The 13,787-nt window shown below is 39.7% G+C and overlaps 1 protein-coding gene and 1 long non-coding RNA gene across 2 annotated transcripts in view; both read right to left on the bottom strand.

Annotated features, from left to right (window-relative positions):
• Positions 1-2,269: 2,269 nt before the first annotated feature.
• LOC122103791 lies at positions 2,270-7,733 on the bottom strand. Its single transcript, XR_006146834.1, has 2 exons — positions 7,618-7,733; positions 2,270-2,541 (listed from the first exon to the last, which is right to left on the bottom strand). It is a non-coding gene; the product is annotated as an uncharacterized LOC122103791 (long non-coding RNA).
• Positions 7,734-7,738: 5 nt separating this feature from the next.
• Positions 7,739-13,787, bottom strand: part of Axdnd1 (axonemal dynein light chain domain containing 1) — a gene marked incomplete at its 3' end in the record, with an annotated part of 62,593 nt that continues 56,544 nt past the window's right edge. The window contains exons 22-24 of the mRNA XM_042674636.1: positions 11,629-11,733; positions 9,024-9,106; positions 7,739-7,967 (exon numbers count right to left, since the gene is read on the bottom strand). Coding sequence (XP_042530570.1) covers positions 7,739-7,967; positions 9,024-9,106; positions 11,629-11,733 — 417 coding nt within the window. The remainder of the gene's footprint in view (positions 7,968-9,023; positions 9,107-11,628; positions 11,734-13,787) is intronic.

Genomic DNA, 13,787 nt, shown 5'->3' on the forward strand with positions numbered 1-13,787 from the left:
TAGATCTAGGCCTCCGTGACCTTACTATTAAAGAAGGAACAGGAAAAATCTTGTGGGATAATTAAGGCCTCTAAAGAAATAAGGTAATGGTTAGTTGGTGACAAACATCGAAACCCATTATATTTCTTAGAGATAAGCCGGAAACAAGTGCCTTTCAGGCGACCATCTGGTGACCACCTAAGAATGAAGCCCTGCAGCAAGATTGTGTAAGCTTTTGCCTTTTCAGGCGACCAGCTGGTGACCATCCAAGAATGAAGCCTTGCAGCAAGATTGTGTAACCTTTTGCCCCTTTCTTATGAAGACTTCTGTTATAAAAGTTTGTTATCCTCTGCATTAAATCGCACTCAGCACTCAGCATCCACTCCTAATGTGTGTGAGTTGTCTGTTTGCCATCTCCCCATCCTATTCCAGGTTCCTCCCTTAGGTGTCCTCCGTCGTCCCGACAGAACCTGGTCCGCGGCAATGGACTTTCCTGCCCAGGCTGGTTTTCAACTATGATCCTCATATCTCATCCTCTTGAGCAGTAGGCATGAGCTACTGGCACCTGGCCTATCAAGTCCCTTGCTTCATGTGAGAAAATGCTGGTAGGTGAGATACTATTTAGGAGACCAGAAATGGGCAGACTGTACTCTAGAGCTTTGGGGCCTACAGTAGAACTGGTAGCTAGAGAAAGCCAATGCTGTGGTTTGAATGAGTATCCTCCTAAGGTCCATGATCCCTAAGGCTTAATCCCAGGGGTGGGAGTCACTGGGGGTTATAGAACCTTAGGGCCTACCGCATTATGCTATTAAAGGAGGTTGTAGGGCTCTGGTCTCTTCCTGTTCTTTCTCTTTTGTTTTCTGGCTCACAAAATGAATGTTCTAGGGTCATCAAAGGCCCAAAGCAATGGATTACTCAATGGATTGGAACCTCCAGAACTGTGAGCCAAATGAATCTTTTTTCTTTATAAGTTAATTCACCTCTAGCACTTCACTTCTAGTAGTGATGGAAAACTATGCAGCCAAGAATATGAGAAATTGTGTGCTACCAAGTGCCACACAAGTAACATGACCACAGTCAATTCCCTGTGCTTTTCCAAAATCCTTTCAATGAGTTGAGCTGGCAAGAGTGGGTTCCTGTGGCTTGTAACCAAACAACTCCAACACAAATACCTCATTCTAACTGAGCTAGTAGTGGATATAGCTCTGGCATTGACACCAAACCTTCTACTCAATGGATTGATGTAGTGTTTGACACATCCTAAGGGCAAGGAAGGCTCTTGTGTTTAGAGATGGTAGCTACTGATTTGGATAAAAATGACTACTCATTCCCACAGACTGGGAAATTAATTTTAAAAAATCTGCAGTCATGTAAAACAAAAAAGTTCCCAAATCTGCTAGAGCCATAGTGTTGCCTGTCAGTTAGGCCATGAATATAGCCAAGTGTCTAAAGGGGGGCTGGGAAGGTGGCTCAGTGGTAGAGCGCTTGCCTTGCAAGCTCGAGGCCCTGGGTTCGATTCCTCAGCACCACATAAGCAAAAAGAAAAAAGCTGGAAGTGGCGCTGTGGCTCCAGTGGTAGAGCGCTAGCCTTGAGCTGAAGAGCTGAGGGACAGCACCCAGGCCCAGAGTTCAGGCCCCACGACCAGACCCCAAAAAAAAAAAAAAAGTGTCTAAAGGAGTCCATGCTTTCTTTCCTCAGAAGGAAAGGATAGAATTGCCCTAATTTATCCAGCAAGTATTGCTGAGGTGGAGCCTAAGCAATGTTGAACCCACCTCTCACAATCTGATGATGGCCAGGAGAGGCCTAGGCAGGCAGATGTGAATTTGAAGCTGGAGGTAGAAGTGAGCCCTGGCTGTGTGACTTCCCAGCACATCTGTTTGTCATTTGCAACTTTTTTCTGCAGGAAAATCAATTCTGCATCCCTACATGGATTTGGAATGGTGACCAGAACAGACAAATAAGGTGGTAAAATAAAGGAAAAAAAGGAATTCATCTGAGCCAAAGCATAGTAGCTTTTGCTGTTGTACAACAGTCTAGCTATGAGTCCAGCAAACTGTACGCTCTGGCACCAGTCAGCTCTGTGGCCTCAGTGAGGCTTCAGTTTCATCTTCTGATTTCCCTGTGTATTCATAGCATCACTGTGAAGATCAGAGAAAAAGTATAAAGTTTTTTAAATTTTATTTTCCAGACTTCTCTATGGAGTTCAAAGTCTTCAAAAAGACATTATCTTCTTCTTCGCAGACATTTGTCACAAACCTTTCAGGAAGTCAAGCAAAGAGGCTAGCAAACTTTTGCATAAGCTGTTTTTAATCTGGGAAGCAAACAAATACACTATCTCCACCACAGTCATGGCTGTTCTTTTAAAGAGGAAATGCTCTTGGCTTGTATAGTGTGGCTTTGTAGCTGTTAAAAGGGAGTCTGCCCTGCTGTGGAGCAACATCTGGGTATGTTCAGGGGTCACAAGCCACTGTGAGCCCCAAGGCTCACTGCTTACTACTTGGATTTGGTCTTGTTACTGGATTTAGAATGGGATTTTGATTCACCCACCTTGCGTGGTCCTCCTATAAAAAGATAAAGACAATTAGAGTATTGTAGTAATAATATCTCGACTAAGTGCTTTTTAACTTTATTTTTGCTGGTCCTGGGGCTTAAATTCAGGGCCTGGGTGCTATTCCTGAGCCTCTTTGTGCTCAAGGCCAGCACTCTACCAAATGAGCCACAGTGCCACATCTGGCTTTTTCTGAGTAGATTTTTGGAAATAAGCGTCTCACGGACTTTTTTTTTGCCTGGGCTAGCTTCAAATTGCAATCCTCAGATCTCAGCCTTCTGAGTAGCTAGGATTACAGGAGTGAGCCACTGGTGGTCCAGCTAGCTTTTGTTTTTCAATTCCATTTTGTTGAGTAACCCAGAAGATACAAACAAGCCAAAACTTTTATTCTAAATTGATTATTGAGATACAGCAGGCATTTCACAAAGTTTAGGTGTTCTAATTCTTTATCCTGCAGTGGGAGACTATGTAGTCACACAGCAAAAAAAGAAAGAAAAAGAAAAAGACTTGCTTGGTGGGAAAAGATCCCAATAGTTTTCAGAAAATTCTTTAGTCTATTCCTGGACCCCTGCTATCCCCTATTCTCTCTCTCTCTCTACTCTCTCCAGCATATATATATATATATATATATATATATATATATATACATATATATATATATATATACATATATATAGAGAGAGAGAGAGAAAGAGGTTAGATGGATAGATAGATAGATAGATAGATAGATAGATAGATAGATAGATAGATAGATAGATAGATTATACTTAAGCTCCATGCCTGGGCTGGGCTCTGGCCTCTGGCCCAGGAGCCTGCGCTCCCTGGCCAGGGATACAAAAAATAACTCTGTAACACCAGCTTTCCAAGTTGAACCCTTCAGACTGATTGCTGCCACCTCCATCTCACATTAGTCACCTGTGTCTATACTTTTAGGATACTTTTCCCATTTCCAGTTGTAGGCCCAGTGAAAAATCATGTTCCCTTCAATTCCTTTCTTCATTCATGGCTGGCAGCACAGTGATTTGCTGATTATTAGAAAGACTGACATAAAAACAAAAGAATTATGTTCCCTGGTCTGCCTGATCTCTCTAAAGTCCAGTACTTACAGTGTCCTTTTTAACCACACGTGATTTTCCATTCCTTCACTGAAATGGAAAACAGTTTTCACTACATGGACCCATACAAATATAGCAGTGTCTGATATAGCTGTGCTTCTCAAGGGGCTACCTGCTAAGATAGGAGTCTGACTTGGGGGTCTCCTAGAAACTGTTCTAGTCATCCACATGGCCTGGAGATTCCCTTGCTTGGGCCAGCTCTCCTTAAGCTTCATAAAGCTTCTTACCTTTCACTTTTGAAGCTTCTGAAATGACTTTGATGGTGTTATCTGGAATGAATGACTTAAGGTGAGGTGTTTATATAGGTCATTGCTTGCAGCTAAGGAGAACTAGATATACTTATCTACCTTAACTCAGGTAAGAGCTTTGTGGAAATGGGCAATATTAAAGTCCCTCATTCCATAGTGAGGTAACTTCTCCAGTAGCATACAACTTTTTATTTTTTCTTTTTTTTTGGTCCGGTCATGGGGCCTGAACTCTGGGCCTGAGCACTGTCCCTCAGCTCTTCAGCTCAAGGCTAGTGCTCTACTACTTGAGCCACAGCGCCACTTCCAGCTTTTTTCTTTTTGCTTATGTGGTGCTAAGGAATCGAACCCAGGGCCTCAGGCATGCAAGGCAAGTGCTCTACCACTGAGCTACCTTCTCAGCCCCATATAACTTTTTTTTATGTGGTTTGCATACTCATCTCTCTAAATCTGGAAATGGTCTAGTTTTCAAATGATCAGGATAATTGACTCAATGATTCTACTGCATCCAGAATTTGGGAGAATGGAATGTTTTAAAATTCATGAAAACAGTTCACCAATATTCAGAACCTAAAGCTAAAGGACTGTCACACTTGAATAAATAACATTTCACCAGTTCAAAGCTGACAGAAGAGAAAATGGCCTCACACTCCTCCTCTACATTGGCACCCTCTACCTGGGCCTGGAGACTGTGAGTTTGGCTCTCTTCTTTGCTTTTGCTGGAGGTGAAATAAGAACAATAGGAGAAAGCTGAAGTAGATATTTCCCCCTTGAACCTGGAGCTGTTCTGGGAACATACCATAGTATGGGGATGAAAGTAAAAATCAAAACTATAATCTCTAACATTTGAGGTACTGAGTGAGAATTACCTGTAGGCAGACTACAGCACTAAATAGAGGTAAGAAAATGAAAAGGTTAATTCCTTTCCTGCAGAACTAGAGTAGGTTTTCTTTTAAAAAAAAATAGACAATCCAACAAGTACCAAACCATTAAATAAGGACGAAATTCTCCATAACCTTCATTACCCAGAGACAATGTCTATCACTGTTTGTTCATGTTTCTTTCTGGTATTCTTTGTAGCCCTAAAAAAATTGTGTCATATTTTATTTCTTTCTTTCCTTTTTCTTTTCTTTCTTTTTTTTTTTTTTTTTTGTGCTAGTCCTGGAACTTGAACTCAGGGCCTGGGTGCTGTCTCTGAGCTTTTTTACTCAAGGTTAGTGCTCTACCAGGTAAGCCACAGCACCATTTCTGGCTTAAAAAAATATTATTAGAAATAAAAGTCTCATAGACTTCCCTGCCTGGGCTAACTTTGAACTGAGATCCTGGCACCTGGCTCATATTCTATTTCTGCATGGGTGCGTGTGTGTTTGTGTACGCATACACGTGCATGCACACCAGTAGTGGGGGTTGAATTCCAGGCGCCATATCTTGGGTTTTTCACTCATGGCTGGCCCTTTACTACCTGAGCCATGCCTTTACTTCCAACTTTTTAATTTGGTTAACTGGAAATAAGTCTCAGGGATTTTCCTTTAGAGTTGGCTTCAGCCTCCTGAATACTTGTAATTACAGACATGAGCCACCAACTCCAGGCCATATTCTAGTTGTTATATTATATTATATATATATATATATATATATAATTTATTATTATTATTTTTTGTTGGTTGTGGGGCTTGAACTCAGGAGTCTGGGCACTGTCCCTCAGCTCTTTTGCTCAAGGCTAGTGCTCTGTTACTTCAAGCTACAGCTCCACTTCTGGTTTTTGAGTGGTTAATTGGAGATAAGAGTCTCTCAGGGATTTCTTGGCCTGGGCTGGCTTCAAACTCTGATCCTCAGATCTCAGCTTCCTGAGTAGCTAGGATTACAGGAGTAAGCCACTGGTGCCTGGCTGCATTTGATATTTTAACAAAAAAAAAATCCTGTTATTACAAGCTCTTTGTAAAATCATTGTAATAGTTGTATGGTATTCAAGTATCCTGACAGAAAAAAAATTTCATTTAATCTTTCTTCCATGATTAAAAAAGTAGGTTGTTTCTATTTTTGCTATTACACTTAATACACTGAACACTCTGTACATTAATTTTTTTCTTGTATTTAGGATTTTTTTCTGCAGTGCTGGGGATCAAACCCAGGACCTTGACACTCATGTTAGGCAAGTGCTCTACCACTGAGCTATATTACAGCTCCTAAGATTGTTCAATTTTACTTTATCGTATTCTTTGAGATGGTATCTTGCTACATTGCCCATACCAGTCTCAAACTTGTTGACTCAAGCATCTTCCAGCCTCAGCCTCGAGTAGCTTGACAGTAGATGCACATCATCCTGCCCAAGTATTTCTTTTTTCTTTTCTTTTCCTTTTTTTTTTTTTTTTGGGTCTGGTCGTGGGGACTGAACTCTGGTCCAAGGCGCTGTCCCTCAGCTCTTCAGCTCAAGGCTAGCGCTCTACCACTTGAGCCACAGTGCCCCTTCTGGCTTTTTTTCTTTTTTCTTATGTGGTGCTGAGAAATCGAACTCAGGGCCTCATGCATGCAAGGCTCTACCACTGAGCCACCTTCCCAGTCCCTGCCCAAGTATTTCTTTAGAGTCTAGTCTCAGGACTGAAGTTACTAGATAGAAGTATATGAACACTTTAAAGGACTATCCCGCAGACTAACGAATTCTATTCTAAAAGGTTAACCTGCTTTTCTTCCCATATGTATTATCTGCAAAACCATGTCGCGCCACTTGTGTGTGAGTATGTGTAGTACTGAGGTTTGAACTCAGGGCCCTGCACTTTTCTAAGGAGGTGCTGTACCATCTCCAGCCCTTTTTTGTGCTGGTGTGGATGTACCACAATGCCAGGGTATAAAACTATGCCCAGGTATTATTTGAGAAAAGAGTTGCACGAATTTTTGTGTCCAGACTACCTCAAATTGGGACCCTCCTAAGTAGCTTGAATGACAGGCATGAGCCATGGTGCTACTTCTAAGTTGCTACTTCTGATAAGCAACTTTCATTTTGAAAAATCTCTGCCAGGTTTTTTTCTTATTTTTCTTTGGTTCTTAGTTTTCTTATTTTTCTTTGGGGAGGGACAGGGGGGCAGTACTAGGATTTGAACTCAGGGCCTAATGCTTGCCAGACAGATACTATACCACTGAGCCATTCCTCCAACAAAAGCTATTGCTATTTATTATTATTATTATTACTAGTATAGCACTGCAGACTTTGTACTTGTTAGATAGGCATTTTGCCATTTAAGCCACACTAGCCATCTGGCAATTTTTAAAGTACAGACTGTATTTCAGTTAGTTTATTCATCTACAATTGTGAGTTGTTTTTCCATTTTGTTAATTGTGTCAATAACATAATCAAATGTATACACCCACCTGTGGCTGCCTTTGAGAAATACAGACTAAGACCATCAGCACTAAAGTCACAAAAGCTCTTTTAAAATATTTGTGTGTTGGGCTGGGACGGTGGCTCAGTGGTAGAGTGCTTGCCTTGCATGCATGAGGCCCTGGGTTCCATTCCTCAGCACCACATAAGCAGAAAAAACAGTAAGTGGTGCTGTGGCTCAAAGTGGTAGAGCACTAGCCTTGAGCTGAAGAGCTGAGGGACAGCGCCCAGGCTCTGGCCCAGGCCCCACGACAGACAAAAAAAAATTATGTGTGTGTATGTATTTGTGTGCTAGTCAAGTTTTATCTCATAAATAAAACCTAAATAAAGCAAAATAAGAAAGCAGCTCTTACCTTTCTTCTTACGTTTTGCGCAAGTTTCTAGTGGCTTGGCTCCTTCATCTTCCTCCTCCACTTCTCCCTCGTCCTCCTCAACTTTCACTTTCTTAATTTGTTTTGCTTCTGTGACTTCTTTTTCTTCGTTGTTTTGTTCTTTCTCTTCTTTTTCTTCGTTGATTTGTTCTTTCTCATTTTCTTTTTCAGGTACTTTTTCAGGTACTTCTTGTATCTCCTCCTTTTTAGAGCTCATGACTATTTCCTTTAGTTCCTTCTCCAAGTTTTTATTCCTTATGAGTGTAAACTGAAGCTGTTCATTTACCTTATCAAACTTTTCCTCTGCCTGTTTGGCTCTGCTTTCAACCTCTCTGGTGTGGATGAAGTTCAGTGAAACACAACAAAATGGAGACGGGTGGAAATATGTTTGATATAGAAACTCATTTTGTAAAAACCAACAAAAACAAAGCAGTGGGGACTAGATGAATCTTTCTAATGGGTACAAATACAGAAAGCAAGAGTTTCACTGATTAACCAAGAACAGAGGTACCAGAGTTACTCTTGTTACATTGGGGTTGACATCATGCTATGATTTAAGAATACAACATATTTATCACTTCTTATGCAAATCTGACTTTTGGGTATTTGAAATTTTCCATGAATAGCCAGGGAATCCCCTTTCAGTAGTTAACTTTAGCTTCATGTAATTGATGTGATCCAACAAACTAATAGTGTCCCTTCTTCTCAGTACTTTTAAAACCAAAGTTTTATATGTCTTATAAAAACAAGCATAAAACCAAGTTTTATAGTTCTTATACTCCAGAAAAGATGCACTACCTACCTACTTAAGTATGTGATATATGTCTATGTGACCATATTCTTCTCCTAGGATCCTTAGGAATTCTAACTGCCTATTAGTATTTCCCCCTCCAGTTCCATTTATTTCAAGTAGTCACTTAGAAACATACTGAAGCCAGGCACTGGTAGCTTCATCCTGTAATACTTGCTACTCTAGAGAAGGAGATCTGAGGATCAATGTGTAAAGCAGCCTGGAAAGGAAAGCCAGCCATGAAGCTGTGGCTTAAGGATACAGTACCAGTTTTGAACGCAAAAGCTAAGGAACAGCACATAGCCTCTAAGTTCGAGCCCCAGTACTGGCACAAAAGAAAATAAATATGCTGAAATGGATTACTCCTACTCCCTCAACATAAACATATATACACCTTGACTTCCTTCATCGCTACATCTCTACTGTAAGGATAGATGTTCCTATGATAATAGTATAGTTCACTGCCTCTTGAAGATTCATAAATACCCATCCCCAAATAAAGCAAACAGAACAGACAAAAGTAGGCCAATAGTGCAGTTTTTCAGCTAAACCCTCTGGCTAGCAGTCTTTATCCTCTGACCATTGTGATCATACTTACATTAACTTCACCTGCATGTGTTCCATTACAGCCATTAATTCAATATACTTTTGGGCCAATGTGCCTTTGCCAGCCGCTTTTCTCTGACAAAAGGAAATACATGACACAAATGAATCAAGAGCCCAATATTAATATTTTACTTCTAAATGTCTGGGGTCAAGCCCTCCAATATACTTTCTTTACTCATAATTATCGAGTAGATCATTAAGCTCATTTTTAACAACCAAACTAAAAATAGTTGGATTGTGGCCAAATCATACAGTGGCTTCCAAGTTATTTATAACCACAGTGTGACACAAATTTGTTGTGTTGTTCATTCAATTATCAAAATGAAGTAGAGAAATCAGTACGAGCTAAAAGGAACAAGGAAAAAATGTTTTAAAATAAAGAGAAGGGTGAGTACCAGTGGTTCATGCAACAATCCTAGCTACTTTGGAAACTGAGATCTGAGGATCATGGTTCAAAGCCAGCCCAGGGAGGAAAGTCCATGAGACCCTTATCTCCACATAAGTACCAAAAACCAGAAGTGGAGCTGTGGATCAAGTAGCAGAGCTCCAGCCATGAGCAAAAAATGTTCAGAGACAGTGCCTAGGCCCTGAGTTCAACCCCTAGTACCAGCACAACTACAGAGGGAGGGAGGAAGAGAGGAAGAAAGAAAGGGAGAAAAAGAAGATAAACACTTTTCTCTAATAAATAAAATTAAAAGTAGGTGCCAGAGGCTCATGCCTGTAATCCTAGCTACTCAAGAGGCTGAGATCTGAGGATTGCTGTTCATAGCCAGCCTGGGCAAAGAAGTCCTCGTAAGACTCTTATCTCTAATTAGCCACTCAAAATCTGGAAATGGGGCTGTGGCTCAAAGTGGTAGAGCACTAGCTTTGAACAAAAGAACTCAGGGACTGTGCCCAAGCACTCAGTTCAAGCCCTGCAACTGATAAAAAATAAGTAAGTAAAGATTGGAGCCTAACTATACCTATCTTCTTATTATTTATTTATTTCATTAAGCATGTAATATTGCAGAAACAAGTACAAATTTTAAACTCCTTAGGGAAAGTTCAGTTAAAGTATACATCTTGTTGGGAAAGATTTATTTTGAATCTAGATATGGTATTGAAACAAAATAAGAGCAAAGTGAGAGGAGAAATTGGAGGACAAAAACATATAAGCATATTTTCAAATAAACATTATATTTCCCCAGAACTTTTAAAAATTACATTCATAAACTTTAAATTGTGCCCCTCGGTGGCATGAAGTTGCATGTCATTCTGTTCTTTGTCCATGTATTCCTTGTAGCCTTCCTATTCTACAACTCGAGTCTCAGAGATATATGGCAAATTACACCTGCAGACCACAGGCTTTTGTCTCTCTGCCCTTTCTTCCGTCTTTCCCTTCCTTCCCCATCCCCCCATTTCCTGGCTCCAGAGCCTCCCTCTGATTCCTGCTGTGGTTGGCTCAGCAAGGTCCTAACTTCGGCAAGAGGGCTTTGTCTGGGACTGGTGATTCTTTTTTTTTTTTAAGACAGGACTCATGATACTTCATTCCATTTATACTGTTTCTCACATCTTTGACTCACAGTCTTAATGACTGGCATACTAATATATTATTTTTAAAACTTGTTTAAAAAGGTTCTACTTTGGGAAATGTATTTGTAATGCCCAACTTGTACAAATCCTCACTCCAATCTTGCTCTCCACATAACTACTTCTTTCTACCAAGATTGGATCACATCGCCCATAGCCTCCCTGGGTATACATCAGTGCAACTTGTTTCTACTTTGGGACTGACCTCAACCTAAGAGATCTGGCTGCTATTCACTGCTACTCTGTCATAGTCACCACCTATATACCACCACCTCCCAATATAAAGGACCCTTAACAATTTTAATGGCTCTTAACTTTAGAATTGATAAAAAACCTATTCACCTCTACCCTCAATTCAAGAAAATACACATGAGCATACACATAAAATGTTGCATTCAGTTTCTGCAGATTGATGGAATGAGGCAAATCTACAGACTCCTAAAAAGCAGCTTTCTGTGGAGAACCTGATGAGCCTGACAAGTCTACCATTGACCTAAATGAAATTTCTATGGGGAAATTTAAAATCTTGTTTATCACTAAATTCCCACAGCAGTAAGTTTCTGTACGTTTCCAAAATCCCAACAACCTTGTAGTTGGTATGTGTTATCACAGCTCTCAATAAAACCTGTTGAATGGATGTCTTTGAAAACTGCTCAGATATTGACCAAAAGATTGTTAAACTAAAGAGAGGAATGAAATTCTGATATTAAAATAAGGTTTAAAGATTAAAAGTTTTTGTAAAGTTTTTGTAAAGTGAAAGGTTAAAAAAAAAAAAAAGGCTGGGGGGAGGGTTGGAGACATGGCCCCAGCTCATTTGAAGAGTGCTAGACAATGAACAAAAAAGGGTCAGGTACTGAGTTCAAGTATCTGTTTCAACCAAAAGACACAGAGAGTTTTCCAGGGATTATGCAAGAAGGAAAAACTGTAAAATGCATTATGGAACTGAATGTTATGTTATATTCACGACACTGATGACACCCATGTGTTAAGTTCACTTTAATTTTTCTAGTTGGGTTTCAGATACATACCCAGGATGTCAAGACATCTGCTGCATCTAGAAACTTGGAATGAATATTTTTATCTTTGCCAAGGAATCGAACAGTTCTTTCCTTGTTTGTAGATGTTGAAGGTTCCTATAGTACAGAAAACGAAGGACCTGTTAGCCAGCTTGACAAAAGCATGTCAAGTAACCTGAAGTTTCCATTTTGTCTGAAGCTTTAAATGTGCATTTGCTTTCATCATTCTGCAGATGGTTTGGTTGCTGCTATTTTTGTTTGGTTTGGTGTGGGTTTTTTTACTAGTAGTAGACCTTGCACTATCACTCAGCTTTTTCACTCTTACCTGGCATGCTACCATTTGATCTATGTCTCTAGTTTTCTAGTAAATTGGAGATGGACTTTTCTACCTGGCTGGCTTTGACCCATGATCCATAGATCTCATCCTCCTGAGTAGCTATGATTATAGGCATGAGTCACTAGCACTGACCTTCCTTGGGCCTTTTTTGAAGGTTTGCCCAACCAAACACTTACATATTGAGGGCGTGGGGACAGCAAGAGATGATTATTGGGATAATAAAGAGGATTTCTTCTACAACTTTGGAATTGATGGTATATTAAGAGAGAAAGATAATAAAATACTCATGTACAATATGATTACTGTTAGCTTAAAGGTATATTCCAAGGGATGTGCTCCCAGAAAAGGGCCTTACATTCTTCCAAGAAATGCCATAAAGTGCTCAAAGAGAAAATAATATTTGAAGACCTAATAGAGAAGGGCCCAAACTAAGCCCACAGATAACAATATTAATAATAATAGGAGCAGTTATTATAACATTAATATCGAATTATTCTATTTTGTATATAATTAATAACAATTAACAATATAATACATAATTATCATATGTGATAGTTATTAGATGTAATGATATATAATAGCTATCTCATAATTATATGATAATTATTGTATATATATTATAATGCCTTTAAGGTATTCTGTAAATAAATGGAAAAGTAGTATTTGGCTATCTATATGCTAAGCACTGTACCAGGATAAAACAGAAGATACTGTCAAAAAAGAACTGGGGGTTGTGTAATAACTTTATTCTGCTGTCCTGCCTTTACAGAGAGTAAGGTGGCCAGTAACAGCCTGGAGGCTTGTAGCAACTTTTAAGCTACATGCAGAGAAGAAACACTAGGAAAGTAAATCAAGACACTTGAGGAAGCATTAGGCCAACATAAGTTCTGAAAGCCAAAGGTAGTAGCAGTCAGTCTAGGCATTAGCAAATGCTCTTCTTCCAATCTCATTGGGGTTTGAGTGTTGGTTCTGCTATTGATTTGAGGTACATTGCTCTTTCAGAGCTTAGGTATTCTGTAAAATTAGGGTAATTTTTATACTTTGTTGTTGTATTGTGTAGATCTGAAGGAAGGTGTAGAACATAGAATTCCTGATAGAAACACAACTATTGCTACTTATTATTGTATAGCTATGACTACTAAATACATGTGCAGAGTAGAGAGAGTAAGAGAAAGAGGTGTGAGGCTGCAGGTGGGAGGAAGGGGAAAGGGCAGCTCAGGAACAGGAGCTGAGGCAGTTGAGACAAGAAGTAAAATCTTATTTGAAATGTCTGGCAATGAAGGGACAAAGAAACAGTACCACGGTAATAGGTAGATTGTGTAAATAGGACAGAAGCTTATGGAAAATGATCGAATTTATAAAGGAAAAGAGACCCTCGTTCATCAGGGGGGAAAAGTGACAAAGATAAGTATACCTGCAGGTGTGGTTCAATCTGTATGAGAGAAGGAAGTCCAAGAACTGACTACACTGACATAGTTCTAATTTCCATAGCACTTATCTATCTATTCTTTAAAAGATTCAGGGAGCAGATGTCAGTGACTCATACCATAATCCTAGCTACTTCGGAAGCTAAAATCAGAAGAGCCATGGTTCAAGGCCAGTACAGACAAAAAAAAAAATGCAAGAGAATTTTCTTTCTATGTAGACAGAAAAAAAAAAAAAACAGATCCAGTGTTATCCTAGCTGTGGAGGAAAGTATAAATAAAGACAACCATGGTCTTGCAGTTTGGGCAAAATATAAGACCCTATTTCAAAAATAAAGCAAAAAAAGTTCTGCCAGGCGCCAGTGGCTCATGTCTGTAATCCTAGCTACTGAGGAGGCTGAGATCTGAGG

This window comes from Dipodomys spectabilis, unplaced genomic scaffold (genome assembly GCF_019054845.1).
Source record: "Dipodomys spectabilis isolate Male_0828 unplaced genomic scaffold, ASM1905484v1 ptg000019l, whole genome shotgun sequence".
Classification (NCBI taxonomy): domain Eukaryota; kingdom Metazoa; phylum Chordata; class Mammalia; order Rodentia; family Heteromyidae; genus Dipodomys; species Dipodomys spectabilis.